This window comes from Colius striatus, chromosome Z (genome assembly GCF_028858725.1).
Source record: "Colius striatus isolate bColStr4 chromosome Z, bColStr4.1.hap1, whole genome shotgun sequence".
Classification (NCBI taxonomy): Eukaryota; Metazoa; Chordata; class Aves; order Coliiformes; family Coliidae; genus Colius; species Colius striatus.
In genome coordinates, this window is record NC_084790.1 from 62643107 (window position 1) to 62669562 (window position 26456).

The 26456-nt window shown below is 38.2% G+C and overlaps 1 protein-coding gene across 2 annotated transcripts; it reads right to left on the minus strand.

Moving 5' to 3' along the window:
- Positions 1-571: 571 nt before the first annotated feature.
- On the minus strand, positions 572-25368 carry GDA (guanine deaminase). 2 transcript variants are annotated; one of them, XM_062018296.1, is made up of 15 exons: positions 25193-25282; positions 22191-22254; positions 21063-21151; positions 18592-18763; positions 15833-15920; positions 14426-14531; positions 10985-11012; positions 9560-9667; positions 8419-8526; positions 6750-6847; positions 5909-5976; positions 5321-5467; positions 2972-3090; positions 1853-1880; positions 572-1097 (listed from the first exon to the last, which is right to left on the minus strand). In XM_062018296.1, the coding sequence occupies exons 2-15, from the start codon at positions 22200-22202 to the stop codon at positions 1027-1029; spliced, it is 1242 nt and encodes a 413-aa protein (XP_061874280.1). In that variant the 5' UTR covers positions 22203-22254; positions 25193-25282; the 3' UTR covers positions 572-1026. The 2 variants fall into 2 exon arrangements, with proteins under 2 accessions (XP_061874280.1, XP_061874279.1); XM_062018295.1 differs by lacking the exon at positions 22191-22254 and having other exon boundaries at positions 25193-25368.
- Between the last annotated feature and the right edge of the window lie 1088 nt (positions 25369-26456).

Here is a 26456-nt window from a genome sequence, read left to right on the forward strand (position 1 = left end):
GGGTTTTTTAAACCCATTCACTTCCCTTATGGAAAGGAGAAGGGAAGTCATACCATTCCATCTGATGAGGAGCAAATGAGCTTGGGAAGGATCTGCAGGAGGCTGAACTGGATGAAGCACTCCTTCTAGTTCAGAAAAAACCTCTTAATTTCTTTGCCAACCAGTAGCCTTCTCAGATATCTTCAGTGCCTGCTTCTAATATAACACATTTCATTCCGCTGTCACTCAGCTGAAGGTAGTTCAACTGCGTGGGTGGAAGATCAGGCTGACTCCTTCTAGACTTAAGAACAAAATCCGTGGAAAAGCAGTTTCAGCCAACAGCACCATGGAACGATGCAGCCCTTCCATTATCCCAGCCTACCTCCCTGTGACTAATGCCTAATTTCTCATTTGGTTCTTCCATCAATTCATTTCTTCCTCACTACAAATGACTATCTCTTTGATAGTAAGGACCTTAATTTATTTATAAATAAACACTTTTAACCTAATTTCTCTTTTAAAAAAAGGAAATAATTACTTTAAAAAAATAAGCTTCTAAAGAAAACTGAAAAAATGTTCTAAATGTCCCAAAACATCATTGATCTTTCTGTATTTGGTGACAATATTATGACAATTGCATTCCTCCCTGATATTGTCTGTGGGACCAATTTAGTAGCACTGTCTTCTTTTTTCTTAATTTATATGCATTATAGATAATGAGAGTCTCATTGCTCTTTGTAATGCTTCCTACACTATTTTTAAAAGGAGCAGCAGGTGTCTTCATTAATTAACATATTCACCGAATCCCTTATCAATGAACACATGCTATTTTTACAGAGAAATGTAAATATCCATTTCCTCCAGAACTGTGACAATTTTGGTGAAGTAATTCTTTAAAGATCTGACAAAATTTCTGACGTTTGCAAGTTTTAAAGCATTAAACAAAAACGAGATGTCACTCCTGACGATCAGGCACTGTGTATGATAAACCTTTTCTGAATCAGATGCAGAGTGATCCGCAGAGTATTTTGTAAAAGGAAAATGGATTTATACTGAACTTGAAAATGGAACCACTTGCTTTCCAGCCACATACACTTCTGAAATATTCCGATCGTCACCTGAAATAACAGGTTCAAAACAGAGATTTGCACATATATTTATGCACTGACTTCATTAGTGAAAATCACGCAATCCAGACAATCAGTTTTGGAATACATCATTTGCAATGACAGGCTTGCCTCAGCCAGCTTCTCAAAAAGGCAAAGACATAATGAGAAAATGACACAAATGTGGCCAGAGCTGACGCTGGTTACTTCAAATGTAACAGCACAGTGAGCACCACATTCGTGGTCCAGATGATGCCCTACAAAGATTATCTATTCTCTTAAAGCGGTGGGATTGCTTGGGTGGGTTGTTGTTTAAGTGACATCTTGTTTGAGAGTAAAAAATCTACAACAGCAACTGGTCTGCAGAAGCTCTTCTGAACTGTATTGGTTCTGAATTGGTGTTATGTTACAGTGAAATATGACTCAACTTTTACTGTAGATATAGATAGATGTGGAATAAATCTGACCAACTTGGTGCATTTGATTGTGTTAAACTGATGATTTAGCTTTGTCTCAAAGAACAAAAGTTAAAGCACTTAACTCTTCCCCTGTAGTTATAAATAAATATTAATAAAAGCATGTTTAATTCACCTAAATATTAATAGCGATGACATAGTCATGTTTTCATAGAATGCAAATAAATGTATTTCATTACTGTAAACAAGTAAATTTTAAATTATGTATAAACAAAATTATCATTAATCTCCACATTAATTTAGGCATTTTTTTATGCATTAAACAAGATTTTTTTGTGTGTGTGAACATACCTAAGTACAGGAACTTCTGGAGGGTGTCCTACAAAAAATAAGAAGAACAATTTCAGAAAGCACTGTCTGCTATCCCAGATCATAACTATTTGAAGCTTGAAGTAATTGATAAAAATGACTTTCCCAAGTATTCCTAGTGACTTAATTTCCATGTTTTCTTATATACAACTTCCAGTAAGAGGGCTTTATGTCTCAAGAAAAAAAGCACTGCACAAGTCTGACAGTGTAAACAAATACATCCCTAAACCCCAATACTTCTTCCTTTTTTAGAATTCTCAATTCATATACTTATTGAAAAATAAGACAAAATTGTAAGCATTTTTCAAGCCCTAAGAACTGCTAAATTAGATTAAAAAGTTTACACTTAAAGTGGATTTTTTTTTCCAGAAGTATTTGAATCAGGAGGAAGACTTAAAGAATTTAATCTAATCTAGATTACTGTGTTAGAAATGCAAGCATAAGTGGTGAAGTAATTGTTCCTTTATCTGTTTCAAAGTAAATGGTGACATTCAGAATACAGATGGTGATAGCGAGGCTGCACACATCAGTAAATTCAAGTAACTGCTGTTCATTACCATTTTTAATCATAAAAGGTTTTTGTACGACAAGGTGTAGCCATAGCATAATACCAACACTGCTTATATGTTATCAGAAAAATTGTGCTTTCAACTCAAACTAGATGTCTTGTGCTTTTGTTTAAATTTACAATAGCAATTCAGTCACAGCAACCAAGTCTTTGTCTGGAAACAGGTCCTCACTTCTGAGTCTTAACTCAAAGACTTGAGTAATTCAAAGACTTGAGTTAAATAAAATTGTCCTTTCCTGGCTGTCATTTGTCTCTGCAAAGAGTCAAGTTCTTATCACCTTGGCCCAGTAATACATGCACTAAAAAATGTTACATGCGTTTTTATCCTTGGGGACATGGGACTGTCACCGAGGACAGCAAGATTCTACAAAGAAACAACCACTGGACCTCTTGGTCTGAAACACAGGCAGCAGTGGTGTAGTAAAACTGGTTATTCCTGTTTATGGAACAACTAGACTTATTCTGGCTGGACCATGGACCTTCCCTGCCTCTTTTCCAGTCAATTTTGGGGTCATTAAGCCTGTTCTGATTACCTCAAAATTATCAGCAGAGAACAAGTCAAAAGGGCTGTCTGAAGCCTTCGTGTTGATCAGCAGTGCATCAAATTCTTTGCCAACCTCAAAGTTTCCAATCACATCATCAAGTCCTAGAGCTGAGGAAGAAAATACAATCACAGATAGATCTTCAGTGCAAACCTCTTTCTACCTTGAGGAAACACCTGGTAACTTACTTGAGATGTTCATAAGAAAAACCAAAATAATTTAGAGTACTGTAGGGAAAAGCATGAAAGCAAACTCACCAGTGAGCATGATAGCATCTAAGTTCTTAAGCAACTTCTCAACTAAACTATGTACATTTTGGTGAACTTCCAAAAAGCATGTATAAAGCGTAAAAGAAATCTAAAACAATCTGAAGCCTTCTCTTCAAGTTTTATTTCTTTGCATGATCTCCCTTGATTTTCTGTCATTGCAGGTTGGATTTATAGGCCTCTAACTGATTAAAGTGGAGTAACAATCGTATTTACTGCAAAAGTATTAAATCTCTAAAAGGGGCAATGAAATTAATTCAGAGAAATAGTAAAGTGTATAATGCTAACCTTGCCAAGGCAGTATTAAATTGTTTAAACAGTTTAAACAACTTCAACAGGTTATATAGACCTATTAGAATAGTAACACATAATAGTATGATAATACAAGAGGTGCGTGGAGAGGATAACCAATGGTGGGAAAAAAGTCAGCCATATCTGAAGGCCTCATACCTACCTGTAAAGCTTGTCTTTTGGTCTTGTTATTTAGCTGTTATTTCATTACAACCTCTGGTTCTGAAGCGCATAAGCACTGAAATCTACAGTTTCATGTTCATTGCCTAAGTGCTTGCAAGCACTTAGAATACCTAATGAGAGGCCTGTGTGTCTCCTTGGAAATGATTTTGGGTTGTTTTGAATTGTGCAAAGTATCTGTGCATTAAATCAACTTTCCCCTTCAGCAACTTCACAACATCCTAAAGACGTTTAAACTCCTCCAAATGGCGAAATACTTTGACTATCTACCATTTTCAAATAAAAGGACCTCATAATCCTTCAAATTTGTGAGCAGACTGCAATTTTCAGATTAAACACAAGAGGGTGACAAGTGCTTAAGCGTCTCAGCAAAGCATATTAACGCAATGACTTGCTGACTGAAAATCCCACAAACTATACTTGTTCAGGCTACTGGAAGGTTGTGCCAATAATTTATGCTCTGCCCTCGAAAGTGACTCAGTAACGATAAAACAGCTCAATATCAATAAATAAAACAAACATATTACCAAGTAAACCTAATAACCCAGATAAAGCAAGTACAAGAATAGATGAAAAAGGAAGCTACACGAGTCTGGCATTTTTGTCAGTCTTCTTTTCCAAAACTCAGCTAATTTATTCTCACCTTTTATGAGAACACTGTATATTGTAGGAAAAAGATACCTCTTTCTTTGAAGAGATATCTGCCCACTTTCTGTCTTCTCTATTTCCCCATTACACCCTCTAGAAATTCAAATACAGTCCTGAGAAGGCCTGTTTGATGATATTTTCATTACTTTAAAATTTCCATTAAGATTTCTCCATGGTGTTTTCTGAGAACCCCAAAAATTTTACACTGAAAAGGCTTGGGACCAATTCTTTAGCAGGTAGTGAGCTAATTTCTGCTAAGTGAAATGGTCATAAATTTTTATTTACGTATGGATTTCCTCTCTGCTAAACCATACAAATTCTGCTAAAGCTTTGCTAATTGTATGAATCAGTATGTGCACAATGATCATGACAAAATATGCCACTCAACTAGAATAAGCAATATAGTCCATGACTATATTCTGCAGATGTCTTCAACAACTGTGGTACATATCCTGTTTGAACTTTGTGCTTCTCTCTGGCTGACGAGTGATTTGCATGATGTTTTGATGACAAACTGCCTCATTGAGAGCTCAAAAAGCAGAAACAAAATTAGAAACAGATGACAAACAGGATGCATGATTTTATAATAATTGCACAGCTTTTCCTCTAAGTGTTAGTTGCTGAGAAAATAGTCTCTCCAACTGATGTAGTAAACACACAAGCAGCAATGACTAAGAAGTCTAAGAAGCTTTGCAAATAAAGTATACAACTGTGAAAAAATCATTAAAGTATTATTATTATTATTATGCTCTCAAAATCCATACAAATACTTCCCTGTAATGAGCCTTGTATGAGTATGAGAGATTGCAGGGTATCTCTGCCCAGCAGAGATATTGTTTTAGACTTTGGCTTGCCACCAGAAATCTGTGAGCTTAGCCACTTTTTAAAGGCAGAGAGACACAGTATTAAAAAGAGGCGTAGTTCTCTGTGCATGTGCTGAAGAATTTGTTCTTACCTTGGCTTCCTCCCAGAGTGGCTAGCTTAAAAGCTTCTTCAAGAGTTAGTCCGGTTTCATTCACTTTATTGATCTGAAGGCTATTAGATGCCACCATTGCTTTCCTAATGGCATCAAGCATAGAAGCAGAATATCCACCGGCAACATCTAGAGGGGATCAGACTCTTAGAGCTTTGGAAGTAATTCCCTGGCTTAAATTTCTATAAGCTTTATTGATGTTTCAAAGTGGCAAGAAGTTACAAAAATTTTATCACCAAGCTCTGTGTCTGCCATGCATAATTCTTAATAAAGGTGCTCTCACATACAATGTCCAGTAAATAGAACATAACACAGAATACCAGAAGCCTGAAAAGTTGTTCAAGCCCTGTTTATTCTCACAACAGGAGCAAAACCTTCATTTTTTATTTTCTTTCTAAACACTTTTGGTCCAGCTCTAGATTTCAGTATTCTAGACTTGATTTCCCTTGGGGGAAAAAGCAGGTCCATAACTTGGTGATAACATTGACTTTTGAATACAAACAAGTAGGCACATTTTTGTATCTCCTAATGGTTTCCAAAAAGAAACCATTTTTACATTACGATACTAACCTGTGCCAAGACCAAGTTTCACGTTGTGTCTCAGGACCTTTTGTACGTTTAAGACGCCACTGCGCAACCTGTATTGGGAAAAGAAATGTGTTCTATGTGACAGACATAGAGAAAGTTCAGGAAGACGAGGACTGCAGAGCCATTTCATGACAGGCTCTCAGAACCATATGCAAAACATTGAGCTCACTGAACTGGGATGGGGCACTTGCATTCATACATCTGAAAGATGGTGTTTAATCACTAAAAATAATAGCAGTTCTCAATCAAAACTCTCACAGTTTTATAGTTATATGCTGAAAACAAGCTCTCAATGCACCTGTGAAAAAATCCAATTGCGTAAAGTATATTCCAGGAGATACCAGGTCATTTCATGAGGTCCAGCAAGTCATCACAAACAAGATACTCGTTAAAGGCAAAATGACTGTTAATACTTAGTACAGTATCCTGGGTGGATACCAGATGATATCTCATTTCTGCTTAACAGAAAGAAAGCTATATAGCCCATTCCCATTTCACCAAAACATATGCATACTTTGGGGGGAAGGGAGATAGCCTGAATTTGCCATTGACAGAAATGATAAAAGAAACAAAGTTTAAATACATATATATATATATATATATATATATATGAGATTATGCTGAAAACTGACAAGCCAGTCCACATGAGCATGAATGGCCACGTGCAATTCCATACGTCACTTCTGGTGGAATCGAGCATCATATACATAGCTTTGTAATGGTAGGCTGGACTCAGGGTACTACATGAACAAAGGCTTTATGTAATTGTACATCATGCGCTTTTTTTTTTCCCTTTTTTTCCTTTTTTTATTTTTTAACTTACGAAAAATTAGAATTGGGGCAATGTGAAATTGCAGCTCCACGAAGACTGAAAAGTTTCAGCTCTTCTTCAGAAAGATAACAAGCATGAGCCATCACCGTCTACAGAAAAACAGAATTACCAATTTACCCAATATTTTTTATTTACTTCAGTGCCTGTGATCTTTGCTGCACTGCTTTTAATAGCCAAAACGACATTTGTTTCCATCAAGGGAAATTAGTGCACTTCTTGAATGAAACTCTTAAAATCAACAGGGGAGAAACTCTCATTAACTTCATTATGTCTGACATATCACTCCCTCTGCTTTCTTTCATTTATTAATATAAGAAGATGGGGTGCTGACTCTTGCTGTGTCTGCTGTGACCGAAGAACTTCAAGGAACAAAAAGCAAGAATATACCAGATGCCCTAGCACTGCAGCACTGTGGTAACCTTATGATTTATATTTTGAAACTAACACAACAATTAAGTGCTGAGGCTAGGAGTACATCACATACAACGGAAGATATATGTATTCTTACCATGTTTCCCATTGTCTATATAAAGGTTTGCACCAGGTAGATACATAGACAGATATAGAATATCCTTTGATTAAAATAATCTAATTTTTTATTCAACTGCTTAATGACTTTTTTTTTTGGCCTACAAAGTTGGCTTTAAAAATAAGTTCACAGGCAATACATGGAAAACACAGAAGTATAGGATAGTACCGTTTAATAAGACAAACTAATTGCTACCAAACAAATCTAATTGGAATTACCTCATATGCCAAATGCCCACTCAAAGAGAAAAGCAAGAGCTCTGTTAGGCCTTGCAATCTGCTGATAAAAAAGAGAACACCACAGAGAAACTTTCCGCTGAGCTTCTCCTAATAGCACTATACCCTTGCCATCTCCGCTCATCAAGCTCAAATGTAATGGAAAATGCAATGTGAATAGCCACATCTTAAGTTAAGGACATACATGGTAGCTGATGAACCATATCTCTCCTGACCTGTACTTCTCCTTCTTGAAAAGAAGGAAATATTTCAGCCACAGCTTTGAGAAACATACTTCTGAAACATTAAAAAAAAGGTAGTTGGGTGGTTGGGGAGGGGGAATGTCTTTGCTTTTATCATGCTCGTGTTTAACAGAACACTCACTCAACCAACTAGGAGCTCAGCACCAGGATGCACACTAATCCTGATTTTCAATAGCCTTTTTCAGTGGTATACATATAGAAATGTGTCAGAATTGAGACCTATGTATTTGTAGCACTAATATTCTCTTTAGTACACTGATGCAACAGGACTGTGTGAGAGAATAAAAGTTAACACTGTACATACTCAAGTAGCCTATAGCGATTTCCTAGGTAAAAAGGACTGTAACAGTAATTTACTGAGGCCCATTTCAAAGACAAATGGAACTTGAACAGCCAATTCTCAAGGAGTTCCCAGCTGCTCTTTGTGCCTCTGAAAATTCTCTCCTATAATTTCAAATCAATTTGACTCTGTGGGCTTGTCTAAAGTTCCAATACTTTGAACCTACACCTGTGCAACCAAAAACATAAAACCAATTTAATATCTCCTGGATGCCACTGACTTTTATACAAACTTTTCAGGTAACTACAGCTAACCATCATATTTTCTACATGGAGAAACCTAAAGTATACTACAGAAGTTTTTATGCAGCTACCTTGCTGGTAAGCAGCTTGTTTTTATCATACAATTCAGTGTAATTCTTGTAGGCAGGAAACATGTTCTCCACAAGTTTGAGTTCTTCTTCATTCTCACTTATGTGGCTCTGCAATAAGGAAATACATAGCAATGAGTGCTTTAAATAGCATTACGTATGACATTACAACTTTCTGAGCAACTTACTGGTGCTGAACAAAATGATAGAACCTAGTATTTGGAAAGCCTATGGTTAGATTTAGTCCTCGTGTTTCTCTTTTCATTGGAGAGGTCCATGGGACTGAAAAGAGTAGCTCCATTTGTTCCTTTAAAAGTGATATGAGGTGGTAAGCCTGCATAGCTCATCCAGGGGTTTAGCGACATAGCAGTCCACTTGGTACTTGAAAAATATTGAAATAATAAATAAAATAATACATATGACTGTGAGGTAGAAGAGATAATTAGCCTACCACAGGGTGGACCCTGGAATCTGGGCAACATACAGGTATCTGCTCCATGTATCTTCAGATGGGCTGATAAATTTCTGGTCTCAGATCATTGAAGCATATATTTTCAAAATGTTCAATTTGCAATGACAAAAATTCCTGATGTAGGATTGCTTAAAAACAGTATATGCCTAGAACTGCATAACCAAAAAAAGAGAAACATCTTGACATTCCAACAGCCTTGTAAGCTTTAAAATTGATCTTTTTTAAACACAGCAGTTTCATTGCACTGGAAATCCTACAGCTGTATTAACAACATTAAATAAGATACAAAGATGAGCAATTCTTTTTATCTAGGGAAATCTGCTGTGTACAGAAACAGCAGAGGACAGAGAGACAGATGTAACAACCTTGTAATAGAGAGAGCAACCTTTAGCAAACCAAGGGTTGCACTAACCTCCCGTAACAGGTGCTGGTCTCCTGCTGACCAAGTGTTAGTGTTTGCTAACTGTGCATCCTTCCAGCTATGAGCCCTCTCATTGCCCATACAGGTCACAGTGTTCTTGCACAGTGCCATTACTAATCTCTGAGAAATTTAAAAAGACAGGCTCCAAGGTAGAAATGTGGTTTAACTGTTCTACTGAAATTATGAAAACTCCATGGTCTGTATGCTATCTACCCAAACTAATTAAATTATAGACAGCCCTCAGAGCTTACCTGCACATGGAGATCACGAGCCTGTGCTAAATCGCCAAGTGCACACAGCAAATCCTCTGAGCAGGAAGGGCCAAAACGGGGGGTTATTACAGGCTGAACCCTTGCATACTGAAAAGATTTAAGAGGCATACTTGAGAGTCTGCATCTACGTATCAGAAACCAGAATTATGACAAACATTTACATAGCAACTACAATTTGTCTCCATTGCTACTGTTCACTGAATCCTTGCCAATGCAAATTAAGGCATATTGTAATTTCCTTTTTTTTTACTAGAAATTTCACCACAGAAACAAGAGAAAGTTTTTCTGAAAGCATTTTTAATGAACCTTAGTAAAGAGGTTCTTTTTATTGGAACTCATTCATGGAGTCACTGAGATTTTACCAGACTTCAGGAAAACCACTGGATGCCCTTTTGTCGTTGCTGACAGTCCAGTATGCATTACAAGAACTAAGTCAGAGGAAGTTATAGAAGTCTCATTGCATAGAAGTATCATAGCATAGAAGCATACTCCTTAATCCTTCATGGTCACTAAAGAGAGTGGACATGTCTATTCAAATTAATATCTCTACCCTTGGCATCAGAATGAATAACCAGACATTTTTCTAACTCCCACTTCCATGAATATCAAAGACATAATGATGCAAAATTGCAGAGTTCTGCAAAACAAGTTCTGCAAAACTGTTTAATCTTCTCCACTCCTGATATCAACAAACTGTCCCTATACTCCCTAGAGAGGAAGACTGGTGGTAGCAAGAGATTGGTGGTTTGCAGTTTATCATCTCCTAAATAAAAGGAGCTCAGGACTGTTCCAGATTAACTAAAGTATTCCACCAATACATGTGATTCAGGCATTAAACTCTAGGTGTCTGCTTTTGAATATTTTGAGATACAAATGTCAACAAATTAGGCCATTGAAAGCAAAGTTTTATAAGTATCCTGGCTTACAATATAGAAGTACAAACCTCAGTCTTTACCTTGGGAGAGTAAGCCTGGATCTCTTCAGAAACACACTGGAAGACATATGCTGACCCAAAATGCTAATTTGGTAAAGGACAGTAACTGTGATGTAAAACTACTGATTTCTGCTGGTGAGGACTTCTTTTACTAGTCTATTTATACATCACAGAGTGACTGACTTCCACCTGTCTTTAACAGAAAATTGCCCTTTCTAGAAAGCCAAATATTTTTAAGTCAACAGAGAACATAGACAAAACATTACACATGGAACTGAATTTACACTGCTACAGGTCTGTCACTCAAGATGTCTGGCAGAGACATTGATGGTGTATGTTTACTACACAGAAAGATGTATATTTATTGATTTGTCACTAAGCTAGCAGTTTGTCTGCAGGATTAACTGCTTCATATATTCACACTGCATCTTCTGAACACAGAAGTGAATACAAAGGAGAATACTACTTACTTTCTTCTCCAGTAGTTCTTTCACAAACCTGAAAAAGGGAAGAAAAAAAATCTGCTGTAAATCTGTTACAAGTTTAGAAAAATACAGGAAATATTTACTTAGACACCCTATTAAGCATTTCAGACATAGACAATTTTTTGTGAATAGCTGGGCCAGACTCTGATATAAAATAAATACAATAACACAACAAAGTCCGGATAGTAACACCAAATTACACTAGCAGTTAATTTGACCCTGAATATCCTTTTTTTTTTTCATTTGCAATAGTTAACATTAGACACTTGGTAATTACTCTGAGTTCTCACTGAAAACCAAACACACATTACATTAAGTTCATTGAAAATATAACTATCAGCTACAGGAGCAACATTAGAGAAAAAAAACCCACTTAAATTTATATGTCCATAAATTTAAATTACAGCATTAAATATATTCTGTTATTTAAAATGTTATTTTCAAAAGATGCTGCAACATTTCACACCGCACAAACAGTAGTTGCACACATCCTGATTCACTTAAAGGACCTTGATTTTCTGGAAATGTTTCTATTAATATTATCATATAGATTATCTGCTTGTGCAAAATACAGTATAGATTTACTTTGTTAAACAGAAGCAGCTTCCTCAGATAATTCTACAAAAACCCCCAAGCAGTCAATATGGATAATGCAGATAAGTAAATAAAACTTCCTCTGACTTTGAAGGAAAAAAATTATTTGAAATCTCATATATACAGTGTATGCAAATAATTTCCAAAAGCTAGTTTGAGATGAGCTCTGGACAGGATCTCTGAGGAATTTTATGTCACAGTTTATATCCAGAAAAACACATAATTTTGGGCACAACAAACATTGAATTGAATTTGTCAAACACCTTCAGATGTAAAATAAAGTAATGACGGAGAATAGATTCCCAACACTGAAACTGCTGCTAGATCACCAGTTGAAAGGGAGAGACTGAAGCAACTTGTGCAATGACTAAAGGAGTTTGACCCCACTATTATCTTACTTTGAGAGCCAACATGCAAAGTGAATTAGGCAGTATCTGTCTGTCTCTCCTTATACTGTTTAAACTGATACAGTGATAAAATATTCACTGGAGCAGAAACTGTAATGCAAGTGTAACTCTCAGGTGATAACCCAAAACATCCAGAAGATTGTTTTCATTCTTTTTCATGCCCTTTGAGCAGTGACAGCATTGTTTCAAAACTGAAATATCTTTCTCAAAACACCTTATACTTTGTTGGCTTATGTACTATTCTATGAGGAAACGGCTCACACCCAAAGCACTGTCTCTGTAACAGTGGATCCTCTTTCCAGAGGACTATAACTGTTAGTAGTATGTAAGGTATTCCAGATTTCAGTTCCCTAACTCTTTACTCAACACTTTGCAGCAGAATGGTTCAAATTCTTGACCTGATTTCAAGAGTCAAATTCTTCACTTGATGTTGAGGCCTGGGCTATAATGAACATTATGGAGTTAGACAAAGACGGAGAAAGTTAGCAGTTCATTTTTTAATCGCCTTTGGCAGAAGAAAAAGAAAAGAATGCCTATGTGACAGCAAGCTTGAGCAGGGAAGAAACCAAAATGATAGACTGTAACAGAGCCAAGGTCAAAACAATAAGACAGGATACAGCATTCAATTAAGCATTGTGTGATTGCACGTACATGACTAACAAATTGCAATATATGTAATTAACAATAGTACAAAGTTAAGTAAAATGTAAGGTAAGCATAACCATAGTCTAGCATGAGAAAAAACTAACTGAAGGCCAATTAGATGGGGTGATATTTTAAGCACAATAAGGTTGATATTTTAAGTACAATAAGGGTGGTGTTTTAACACAATGAGGTTGGTATCTTAAGTTGTTACAAAAATGAAACTTTGAGGCCTTATGCATAGCACGTGATCCTTATTATTAACTAATTGTCATGAATTGTAGCAGGTATACAGCATTTGGAAAAAGTATATAAGTGATGATTATGTGGCAATAAATTTGGAGTCGATGCACATCATATTGGTGTCTGGTCACTCCCATCTCGCATAATGAAGAAGAACCCCTGCAACTTGATTTTAGATTTTATATGCAAAGCATTTGAATTTTATAGTATTTCCATACCTATAAATATTTCCAGAGGTTAACTGTAAAAAAACTGAAATCAGCATAATGTATTTTCTGACAGTGTGGCAGAAAATATTTCTTAAGTGCCTTAAGGGAAAAAAAAAAAAAAAGGTTGCCGTCTTAAAGGAAGAGTTTTTTTCATCCTTCTGCAATTGTATTGCTGTGATTCAGGCCTGATGAGTACTTCTGATACACACAAACACACAATGCTCACTCCTCTAGACAACTCTGGAGTACTTGTGTCACTCTCATTCAAAGCTAAGAAACATTTGTTATTGACACAGTCACAAGAGAAGGGAAATCAGAGGCACAAAACAGGTATTTAAAAGAAAGCTATTGCAGCTTAAAAAAATACCAGAACTCGAAATTCTGCAATTTTTGGGCCCATTCAGCAGGACTCACATTGTATTACGAAAACTGTGGATTTACATGAAGGAAAGCTTAAGTTAGTAGAGTGCAAATGAATAATACTACTCTAAAAAGTCTTTAAATGCAAACACCATTAGAAATCCATGACCATTTCTAACTTTCACTGGCATTCTTCTAGCATGATATTCAAAAAAAAGGTAGCAATTTCACATAAGCACTATAAGATGTCTGTATTACTGTTAGATGTTTTTCAGCACAGTAACTGAAAATTTCATATGAGTAAATAAAGAGTCCCGTGACAAAACCTGTGTGTTTGCTTAAGTATTTTCTGAGAATGGATACGAAAGACAAGAGAAACCTTAACCAGTAGGCTGCCATACTGCAGTTTTGTATCCCTTCTGCCATATGCATTGCCTTAATTTGATTTTCCTTCATTCACTCATCTGCAAGTTATAGACTTTTTACCAGTGGTGTGCATGACAACAGAAGAACCACAGTGTGTTTAAAATGGCATATATGAAAACTGACTCCTACAACTTGAATAAAGCTTCATCCTAAATGAGACAAGAAAACAGCTCAGAAATTAGTAAGCGTTAAGGAACTAGTTGCCACCCCACCATCTCACATCAGGTCACATCACCTCCACACACAGAGCTTTGAAGGGAAAAAGAAGAGGCAGAAAAAGGACACCACCACACATATACTTTCTCCAGACCTTAGAGTTGTAGTTTTTCCCTTTCTTTGGAAGAGCTAGAGAGAAACTGCTTGGGCTGTGCAGCAGCTGTGTATGCAGGAATTGCCAGAACTGTAGGAAACAATGCTGTCAGAATTTTAAAAAACATCCCTAATAAATGTGTACCTGTAAGTTCTCAGTCAGATTCATATTCACTTTTCAGACACACAAAAATGTCTTATTTCTAAAGGTTATGCCATCAATTCAATCACCTTACCTTTCTGTCTCTTGGACAGATTCAGCAGTAATCTCTTTGTATTGTGGTAGACTATCATTGATATCCATACAGACTTTTCCAACAAATGCTCGTTGGCCAAACTTATCTGTTGAGGTGCATAAGAATATATAACTCAGAATCATTGGTTCTCAAAACTGGTATCAAAGCCTGTACTGAAATCAAAATAGCAGATTCCATCCCAGTCAACTTCTTTGAAGACAAACAGAATTCATGCTTTTTTCTTATCTTTGAGTTGGGGCCGTGCACATGACTTTTAGGGTGAAAATGGGAAACAAAAAAGCCAACAACATTAAAAAAGGAGCTCTCTTCCACATTAGTACCCAACTTTATAAATGTTATAACTGAGTACTAGACTACTGTAGTTTAACCACAACCAGAATTCACAGTAGTAGCATGTGAAGAAGACTTCTGGGACATAGAGAAAGAGAAAAACAAGCATCAAAGTACAGTAGCTCTAGTGGATGATTACCCTGAGCTGAGAAAAGTCACAGAGATCTCAGCAAACTGTTTCTCCTGAAGAAAAAGGAATGAATTTCCTAACATGCCTCCCACATGTACCTGGATGGAGAAAATTAATAGAGCTACTTTTAGCCTCTTTCTTGGGATTTATCCATGTCAAGATTCAAAACTCATGTGCAAGGCTTAAAAGGCATGTATACGAAACTAAATGCTAAGCCTTTAAACTTGTTTCTAAATTAGATCTCTTTTGTCCACTTTTGCTGTCTGAGTTGTAGAACACAACAACTTCAAAGATTTAGGTTTTCCTATAGAATCAGAAAGACTAAGGATTTTTTATTGGAAATGGAAATTCTCATTAAACTCCTCTGCTGTGGGAGCTGCCTGAGCCTTGAGAAATCCTGCAAGAATCACAACACACTCTAACAGCAGGCAACTGCTCACTTCTGTTCACTCAGTGCTGAACAGAAGGGAAGGGTAGATCCTGAGGCAAGTCCCACTGTTCTGGTTTTGGAGGTTGTGTGGAGATTTTTGACATTGATTCACAACTGAAATTTCTGAGTATCAGGAAATTAATTCACTGACTGCACCTCTTTTCTTTCAGCGTTTTAATCCTCAAGCAGTAAAAGGCTAGAAAGAGTCAGAGAATTGCAGCTGAAGAGCAACTCCAGCAGACCTAATTCAAGCTCACCCAGCAGCTGACTTGGGAAAGAAGAGACTAGTAGAAACAAGAGCAGGAGAAAGGCAGTTAAGTAAAAAAGAATAACTAACAAGAGAAATTAGGGTGGATTTGGGGGTCACCATATGACAGATACAGTGAATGAAGGACAAATTAATAGAAAGACCTAGATAGTTTAAAACTCCTAAGGTTTGTTTCCTTCAACTAACACAGTCTGCACAACATCCTTCAGAATTCAACGTTAGTCTTACCTATAATTTCAGCAAGAAGAAGAGAAGTATCTGTATAAATTGTTGCAAAGTAGCAAGCTGTAGTCGTGCCATTCTTTAGAGTTCGTCTCTATAAAAAGAAATCAGTTTCAAGTGTCTGGAAAAAAAAACAGTCAAGCTGCCAAAATGTAGAACTGGCAGTCTGATTTCAAACTCCGAGAACATTCAGTTATTGTGAAACTGTGCAATGAAGTGGGAAGGTAAATTATAGATTTTTAATTTCATAATGGCTTTTTAAAGTCTGAGTGTTAATAAATTACAAAAATTTATTTTCCAAATCCAGAAACAATGGCTAAGTCCATAGAAACCAGTCTGTTTCCTTCACTCAAACTGGAAGTGAATTCTGACTTATATTTAGAAATACAAACAACCAGTCATTTATGTTATTTCTGTGTTTTGAAAGACTCTCCAATTTTCACAGTGAAGCACTATTTACCTAATATCAGCAAAGCAAATCATTGGAGTAGAAGTAGTGTTTTTCATTTGGCCATCTGATGTGGCTGGCAAAAATAGCCAGGCTTTCATGTATTAAACCCCTTTGTTATCCCTGAATAAAAGCAACAAACTTCAAGGTAAAAGTAAACCAAGAAATTATCAGAGTGTAACTAAACTACTCATTTAATTGCATCATTTGAAAGATGAGGGTGGCTGACTGGTTCGCTCTGATCCTCCCCCTCTACTCTGCTCTGGTGAGGTCTCGTCTGGAGTCCTGTGTTCAGTTCTGGACTCCTCAGCTCAATACAGAGAGAGAACTTGTGGAGAGTCCAGTGCAGGGCCACCAAGATGATCAAGGGACCAGAGCATCTTCCTTATGAGGAAAGGCTGCAGGAACTGGGACTGTTTAAGTCTAGAGAAGAGGAGACTGAGGGCGGATCTTATTAATATTTACCAATATCTAAATGGTGGATGTCAGGAGGTTGGGACATCTCTTTTTTCTATTGTATCTAATGACAGGAAAAGGGGTAATGGGAAGCAGATGGAACACAAAAAGTTCCATTTAAACATAAGAAAAAACTCTTTTTTCTGTGAGAGTGAACAGTGCAACAGGCTGCCCAGGGAGGGTGTGGAGTCTCCTTCCTTGGCGGTCTTCAAGACCCATCTGGACGTGTTCCTGTGGGACCTGATCTAGGTGAACCTGCTTCTGTAGGGGGGTTGGACTAGATGATCTCTAAAGGTCCCTTCCAACCCCTACCATTCTATGATTCTATGATACCTGTTCATATTACTCTGGAGGACATCACAACACACGAAGAGACATTTAAAGTTACACTAAGTCTGAGTGAAATGTATAGCTTTACTTGATCTTGGGATGAATGCATACTATATTGACCATCTATCCACATGGGACATTTAACACAATTTTCAAGAATGAACAGAGCTAATTATTTAACAAATATGAAGACAGGCTCTGCTTTTTCCACACAGCACTCAAATTAAAGCTGATAATTTAAAATATGTGTTCAAGGGTTCCTAAAATTAGTCTCAAATATAACAAGACACAAGAAATAACAAAAATACTGAGACAAACTACCTTTGTCTTTTTCAGCTCTTATAGCTCAGAAATCTCTACTTACGGATCCCTAACATCATTGTTTAATTAAATCTAAAAACATTCTGCTACCAAAACATTAGCATGAAGACTTTTCTAAAATCTGAGGGATCAGAGGAGGTTCCAGATAAAATTTGTCAAATTTCACCTATTTTTTATTTCACCAAGTCCAGAAAGTGTTTATTGGAAACAGAATATTGACTTGAAAAAAAACACTGTGTTTTCCTTGCAATTCCAAAAGTACAAAGATACATAAAATGTAATATCTGCTCCCTGCAGATGACTAAGCTGTTCCTACATGCTTTTATTATGGCAGATGGCAGAAAGTGGGTATTTTAAAAAAGTGTGGCAAGGACAGAATAACTATTTCAGATTCATTATGTTATTATTTTGACAACACGTTTTCATAGTATTAGACAAATGCAAGACAACTTATGCTGACCAAATAATTTAATTTGTTGAAGGTATTTCAGTCCATATATTACAGGATACATTTCAGTTACAGGACAAAATCAGTATTATGCAACATGACCTAGCTGCTTATTGTTCATCAAGTGGAATTTGACCTTAAAGCCTTTATGTTGCTCAGAACTATTGCTCAGTCTAGCTAAAACACAGTCTGTCTTTCTCTTTGTACCACTGACAAACTTCATCTAAAGCCCCTGCAGTGAAAGATATCCCTGTTACAAGGACCTCAGCTGTACAGAAGTCTTCCTTAATTACTCCAAAACACCCCAAATTTGTTGCCTGTGAGAAGCCTTTTCTTTTTCAGATAGTCTTTGCAGTAAATAATTTAATAATAGAGGCTTTTTGTACTGAATAGGAAACATCCTCTGAATTTTTTTTTTTACCATGCTTGGCTATTTCTGCATCGATGTTGTCAGCACCTGCTGGCTACACTAGCTCTGAGTGTACTCTTAAATGCTGGTCATTGTACTCAGACATTAGAAAAGATTATAAACAAGTTTGGCTTTAACCATGTGATTAAATGAACTCTTACCAGCAACAACAGAATATGACTGCAACTAGTAGGGGATGACCTTGGCTGGCAGAACAGTGGCTGTACTCTTGGTTTGATTTGGTTTTCATGATATTAAAACACACTCTACTGTTTCTGCTGACCTTCTGAAAACACATTTATTTCATAATTATGGATGTTGTAAAGTAGGTAAATGCCATTTGCAGTACTTACAACAACTCTGGTGTACACTTCTTCTGCAAAATCACTGTTTTTGAATTTGGCTTCTGTTGGGAATGTGTAGGTAGTCAACCACTGTAAAAGAGGTAGATCTACTCTTGTACCAGTAAAGCAATACTGAGGGGCATGAATGTGTGTATCAACCATCCCTGGCATGAAGAATTCACTAGGGAAATTAAAAAAAAAAATATTAGAGTTTCAACTATCACAAAATTTTCCAAAAAAGTAATCTTGCTTTAAACAGTATATTTGAGCAAATTCACCAGAGTAAATGGCAAGTAGAGATTAACATTTCTCTTTCAACATCAGCCTATCAACTCCTACCATACCTCTACCCATACTCCTTTTACAGTATGAAGTAGTTGAATAATAACTTTTACACAGATACATGTAGCAGATACATATAGCTATTTAAAAGCATGATGAGCCTAATCCTCTTTAATACTTACCCAGAATAAATACCAACAAAAAAGGATAAATTCACTTCACAATAGCTACAATTACTCCACTGTAGAAGCCACTTGAAAAGATATTTGGTCATAGTCTTAACCCCTAGTAGGGATATATTTGGAATGCGTCTAGCTGCCAGGCCATTTTATGTCAAAAACTGTAACTTTCTTGTGGTTTAACCACTGCCGGCAACTAAGCACCACACAGTCGCTTGCTCACTCCTTCCTACTCCCAATGGGATGATGAGGAAAATTGGAAAAAAGTAAAACTCATGGTTTGAGATAACAACAGTTTAATAACTAAGATAAAATAAAATGTAATCATAGGAATAACAAATAATAATTAAAATAATAATAACAGTAATGAAAAAAATGAAACAAAAAGAGAGAGAAATAAAATCCAGGAAACACAAGTGATGCCCAGTGCAATTGTTCACCACCTTCTGACCAATGCCCAGACAGTCCCTGAGCAGTGATCCACCCCCGCCCTCCAACTCTCCTCAGTTCATACAGCAGGCATAACGTCCTGTGGTGTGGAAGAGCCCTTTGACTAGTTGGGATCCGCTGTCCTGGCCATGCTCCCTCCCAGCTCCTGGTGCACCTGCTTGCTGGCAGGGCATGGGAAACTGAACAGACTTTCACTTAGTTATGATAAGCACTACTGAGCAGCAACTGAAGCGTTGGCATGTTACGACATTATTCTCACACTAAATCCAAAACACAGCCCTGCACCAGTCACTAGGAGGAAAATAATCCCAGTCAAAACTAGGACATTCTGTATCTCGAGTTTTCCTCTATATTATATACGTCTCTCTCTCTCTCTCTACATATATATATATATATATATATATATATATATATATATATATATTCCATCAATCAGTTTCAAGCTTTAATGGAAGAACAATCACTGTGTCTACAAATGCAGACACATTGTGGTGAAAAAAAAATCTCTGCTCAGTATCTTAATAGGGAAGGCAAATGAACAGTGAAATTGTAAGATTGTTTGTTGCTGTGTAGTGTTCATGCAATAACACAGATGAATATATCGGCACCACCAGGAAGTTGTTATAATTATTTTGTTTTCAATTCCATACAGTATAAAATTTCTTTCACGCCCCTTCTTCCTGACTCTGAATGAACAGTGATTTCATGTCTTTGTGATTACCCTTCTTCCTGTTTTCCTGCGTGCTAGAAACACTGCAAGATCTTTCTCAATCTAATCCATATTTCCAGCACCTTCCATTTTCCTCAGGCTATTTCAACTGAAGAAAACAACTGATGACTCATATATTCTGAATGATTAGTCTCCCAACAAAGTAAACAGATTTTTGAACTTAACACTAAAACAATGCTGCGGCTCTGAATTCTAAGTCAGAAGTCAAGTACAGTTGTGCTGCTACATGCAAAGCAGGCAGGTACAATCCAAAACTATTTCACTTCACTGGAAAGGTGGGGGATTTCACTTTCTGAAGAAAAAATGTTCTAGCTGCAATACAATTAGTAATCCAAGGCTTTCTGTTTAAAGTGTTTAAATCTAATTTTTCTTAGTTTTTATTAGAGACTGTTGAGGTTTATACCTGCAGTTTTAGTGTTACCTACATTTACTGAGACTAGAGTTTTGAGTTAGTTAGGCATGGAGCACTGCTAACAAAATGGATATAAAATAAAATCTCAAAAAAGAATGTCATTTACTTCTGTAAGCACAGAAGAGGTCAAGTATGAAAGCTAAAAATGGGATTTTGGTCTTTGCAGTGTAACTCAGTCTGCACAATTCAGCCATGGCTGCAGTCCCAAGCCACTGAATGCAAAAAGCACAGAGATCATCCACCTTCCAAGTCTCATCAAGGGAGCAGACAGCTCTTGGGTTAAGAGTTCTCATAGAACTGAAAGGGAGTTCTGTCCAAGAGACTGGATTTAATGTGCTCCGTGGCAAAATGTATTCACAGAGATCTGCATTACTTCTCTCAAAAAATAAAGTGCACTTGCTGAAATTAATCTAAATAAAAAACATACTGGTTAGTCAGCTCTCGTATGTCAGACGTTTTGAATCCCCACTTCTTAGCCAGTTGCTCTTGTTGATCAGTTTGTTCTAAAAACACAATCTATAAGAGAGAAAAAATTGTTAGATACTTCAAAACTGCATCCCATATAAGGTTTACCTGAAGATAAAATGAATAATATCTTAAAATAGATTTTGCACACTTATTACCAAGGTGATAGGTTTGCATTGAAATACTTATTCTTCTGGACTATCACATCTGATGAAGGGTCTGATGAGGGGTGAATGGAGGGATCTGGGGTTGTTTAGTCTAGAGAAAAGGAGGCTGAGGGGAGACTTTATCACTCTCTACAACTACCTGAAAGAAGGTTGCAGTGAGATGGATGTTGTTTTCTTTTCCCAAGTAATAAGTGATAGGACAAGAGGAAATGGTATGGTCATTTGTGGTGGAGGTTTGGAATAGCCTTATTGGAATGCAATTACGATATTCAAAATGACATGGGCCAAATTGGTTGTCTTGCACGGGACTGACTGGCAATGAGCTAAGAATCTCCTGATTTTCTGATTGTGTTGTTAATGTTAGTATCTTCTACAAGTTCTAGAAAAAAAAAGAAAATGAGGTAAAAATGAGGATAATATTTTTATTTTCCGGAACAGACCAAAAGTATATCTAAGATTTCTATTTATTTCAAAGAAACTACAACCTAGAGCTGACTCAGCTTCATCTGACTTCTAGAGGACATCAACTCTACTGCTTCTGAGTTTCTGTTGCCATGTTAGAATGTTAGCACACCTTCAATTTATTTTAAAATTCCATGGTATTTTAATCTACAACATGACTCTCAGCAGCTGAATCCTCAGCTCTTTAATTCTCTGTTCCAGCAATGACAGGCATGACAACTCTCCAGAAAATAAAGAATGGGAATCTAGGAGCTGCAATGTCTGCTATAGGATCCAGGCACGATCCAGGTTTCTACACCACTTGCCAGAGTATAGGACCCTGCTGCCTCCCTCAGCCAAGGGCTGCCTGTCCTGGGCTTTCAGGAGTCTTTACCTAATCATAGTTTTTGCCAGAAACCAACTCATGGTATTCTAACTTGGCATAAGAGCTCTTTCCTCTAAATTCAAGGGAGTGACCTTACTGCTATTGGCATCTTTCTGCTCCTGTGAAGACCCTCATAGTGACAGCAGTTTCTAAGGCAGCAACTGAAAAAAAAAATATGAAGGCAAGATCAAATAGCTGTAAAAAGGCAATATGAAGGAGCTTAGAGGAAGATCAAGAGGATTTAAAGAGCACTGTTGAGTAGTTGTTTGCATGCCCATTTTTTAATGTATATAACATTTCCTTTTTCATTCTCTATTTTTTCCACAGAAAAAAATAAGCAAAGGCTACTGAACTGTAGACAAGAAGTTTTTGGTTGCCTAATCATTAAAATACACATACGGCTTATAAGAGTTACATTACCTAAAGAGCAGATGTTTTAAATTTTTAGTCAGAAAAAAAAATTAAAACCATACCATACCACACTGGCAAAAATTAGCAAGAATATTGCAGTCCATTAATACTTCACATGAAGCAGCATCTCTCTCCTTCTAAAGAGGAATACAGCCAGCTTAATTACCTATATACCTGCAGAGGGCTTAGAATATAGACCTACCGAAATTTCCGATGAGCAATAAAGAAAATGCCATTCAGATGCTGGAGTCAAAATGGATGCAGAATGAGTAATGTTAGAGCTGCTGGGAAGAAAAAAAAAAAAAAAAGAAAAAAGGAAAGAGAGAGAGTAACATGAAACACCAGATGGCAAATTCTGGAAACAGGCGTTGCCATGGAAAAGAAGTGGCTATTATATACTCTTAGGATGCAGATAAATAAAACACTGAAATCATGGAAGAGTGACGAAAATATGTTTCAAGTGAGCTGGACATATGAAATCAATCCTGACACCTGGTCCACTGTTGTCTAATGCAGCTACGGATGAATCAGCAAGACATCTATACTCTTTTCAAATAAACTTCCCAACAGAACTCCTTAGTCATCCAAGAGATGTTCGTCATTTCTTTCAGGTGCATTTGGTCTGGCCATCTCTCCAACACTGAATGATTTAAGGTCTTTGAGGTTCCAGGCTTAGACATTTGCTTAAGTATTTGCTTGTACATTCAAGCTAACCAACCTGGTCTATTGGTCCTTTAAATTAATTCTGGACCTTAACACTGTAAGAGCAAGAAAAACCTCTACAAGAGAGTCACTATAGAGTCAAGAGAACTGTGCAGGCAAGACTAAGAGCTTCCACTTTGGAAAGAAGGAAGATACATCTAGGAAAGATGTATCACAAAACGAGGACCAACTGCTGCTAACATCAGCACCCAAACACTTCGATCAGTCCTGATGTGTCACACTTGTAATGGGACTAAAGGACTGAAAGATGAGGAGCTGAGACCTCACTACCCTGGTGCCTAGCTGAGACCTTTTTTTATTCCAAGAGATGCCCAAAGGTCCTCTTCCTATGCATACCTGGCCCACTAAACTATGCATCAACTCTGATGCAGTAAACCTTGACTGCTCCCAAGCACTTCACTGAAAATAACTTGGCTTTGATGCCTTCCTCCTTGTACAACTAGCACATATACATCACTTGCCATACCAGCTGGCTGGAATCAATCACTTATGTCTGGCAGTACTTGGCAATATTAACTCTTATTCCACAATTGTTGCTCTTTTTATGCCTTTTCTGGAGCTTGTAGTTTTAATACTTGGGGTTTTTTTTAAAAAAAAACAAACTTCATGGGAATGTGACTGTTTATGTGTGGAAAACAATATCCAGTGAATCCCTATTGACTAGAGTGACTGAGAGCATTAAGTCCCTAGGTATTGTTTACTGAGGTACCAGTTTTTCAAGAAAATCACTTAAAGGTCTTGAAAGTCACTTAAAGGATGCTGACTGGGGACCTCTTTCCAGAAATCGCTGTTACAGTGAGTGGAATGGGATATGAGTTTCTGTCTCCTGCACCCAAGTTACACAAAGCAAATAATTTTTTTCATCCAGCTGTACTGTTTTCAGCTGAGACCAGCCAATACATAGTTATGTAAGTTCTTATTCACCTCCCATACATCAAAATACAGCTTCTAATAGACTTTGCTATGCCTTATAGCAGACTCCTCAAGATCTGCAAGAGGGTTGTGTTTAAACAGGCCCTATTGGACCTGTATGAACAGAGAAAACAAGCACTGTTAGGTCTCAAAGTGTGCTTTGCGTAGGTTTTAGTGCTACTGAAGCCTGACACACTGAAGCTTGTTACTTAGCTGCAAGAAAGAAAACTACCCTTCTTTTAACTATAGACAGAGTACCTATCTATGTTACCAACTCTTTAAGAAACTGCTAGTCTACCTACACAATGGGCACCGTGAAACTGAGTTTCAACTGTAATATTGTTAAGGAAATGATACAGCCCCCCTGCTAGAATCAATCCTGCATTACTGGGAAGTGCAACACTTGTTTTAAAACTCGGCTTGTAGCACTAACGCCCAATGTCATCATCTACCTAACCTTCTGTGGGTACATGCCATGTTTTTTCTTGTGACACGGGAAAAACAGCCTCATTCAGAAAGATGTGCATGAGTACAGTCCTTAAGTTTGATACTCAAGAGAATGGAAAACCTGATTGTGAAACTGAAAGAAAACGGAGAGGACCCGACGACAATGCCTGGTCCAGGCGTGCTGCTGTTTCGGAAACCTTTGGCATGCTTCAAAACCAGATGTAGGCTACCTGAAGACCCGTGACATGGTGATAACGCGCCATTCCAGTTACCTCCAGCTCCTGCAAACGCAGAACCCCCTTCCGCGCATCTGCCTTCCCTTGCCGACAGGCGCCGGGTCCTCCGAGCGCGAAATTTTTCCACTTTCTCTCAACAGACCAGCGGAGACAGCCCTGACCCTCGTCACCTCCGCAGCGGGACCCGGGACCGAAACGGGTCATTTTTTCCCCCGGTGCTGGGAAACCCCGGGGGAGAGGGGGACACCCGGGACCTCCCCGGCAATGCGGAGCGGAACGGAGCGGAGCGTCTCATCTCGGGCATCTCCGCCAGCGTCCCGGCCCGGCTGCCCGCGCGTGCACCGCCGCTTCCCTCGCCCCCCGCGCTCACCGTCCCACTCTCGTCCACCCCCATCAGGTGTCCGTGCAGGATCTCCATGGGCGCAGCGGGCCTGGAGTGCACGAAGGTCCCCTTGAAGACGTGGGTGAGCGGCGGGCGCTGCGGAGAGTCCATGGCGGCGGGCGAGCTGGCGGCGGCGGCGAGCTGCCACCCGGCGGGATGCCGCCCCTCCGCGTCTCCCGGTGCCGCCGACGGCTTCCTGGAGCTGTCACCATTTCCCCACCCCCTGGTGACTTTCTCTTCGGGGAGTGGTTTCGGCGGAGGGAGGGAGGACAGGCTGTCCACTTTCTATTCCGCCCCTCTTCCCCGCCGCCGCCGGGAGGGAGGTGGGAGCGAGATGCCTGTGGTCCCGGCCGAGGGGAAGGCAGAGTGCCCCCTCCCTCCGCTCCAAACTCCATGCCCCCCCCGGCGCCTGACACCACCTCCCTTCTCCGCAGGGGTGGGTCCGCCGTAGTTTAAAAGCCACAAAAACGTGGAGCAAAAGCCAGTGGGGATCGGTGATCCCAGTTACTTGCTGGGAGGTAGGGGAAGATCCGACAAGGGTTTTGGCATTACATGGCGAGTAATGTCTGGCAGCTAGTTTTGCAAACAAGTCATAGCCTGCAACCATTTTCTAAAGCTTAATTTACAGACTGAGCTTGTAAACTTACTCTTCCCACACGCTACTGTCAGCTTTTGACCTGTTGCTCTATGCTTGGAGCACTAGGAAAGATACTGGACTTTTTCAAGAAGAATAGACCTAATTTTAAAATACTGTAACCTTCAAAGATGAATTCTGAGGTGACAGTTAATGCTTCATTTCACCTCTTCCATTATACTCTGTGAGCCAAGATGAATCTCTCAGACAGTTTTCTCAGTCCTTGGCCTCTGTACTGCATGCAAACACAGTATAGGAATAGAAAATAAATGCCAGATGAGGTACCAGAACTACCAGAAGAACGCAATCAAATGCCTCATTCAATGGAGCTGGTCTATAGAAAAAGTGAAAACAGCCTCAGGTAAGTGAAATTTTATGAGAGAAAAATTAATTTTATTTACTCAGAGAACTGCACTTCCAGAACCATATTGTGCTCCAAGAACCTGAGTCAAAGTACATCGTGGACAGATGCTAAGAGGATTTCTAGTGAGAATATTGGAGTAAGACTCCGTGGAGCCAGAATGATGTACATCAAGGATAAGACCATCAGTGTTCTCTGAATTTCCACGTGAGGACACCTTACTTCAGCAGGTTCTCGAGTGATGAATGAACTTGGCA

What these genes read in the sequence shown, in the direction of transcription:
- GDA (XM_062018295.1), bottom strand. Translation starts at nt 25,315, where the DNA reads ATGGACTCTCCGCAGCGCCCGCCGCTCACCCACGTCTTCAAGGGGACC. An exon ending in AAGTGTACACCAGAGTTGTT is followed by an intron (nt 15,921 to 18,591) that starts GTAAGTACTGCA and finishes TTCTTTTTATAG; the next exon opens with AGACGAACTCTAAAGAATGG. An exon ending in TCTTCTTGCTGAAATTATAG is followed by an intron (nt 14,532 to 15,832) that starts GTAAGACTAACG and finishes GCACCTCAACAG; the next exon opens with ATAAGTTTGGCCAACGAGCA.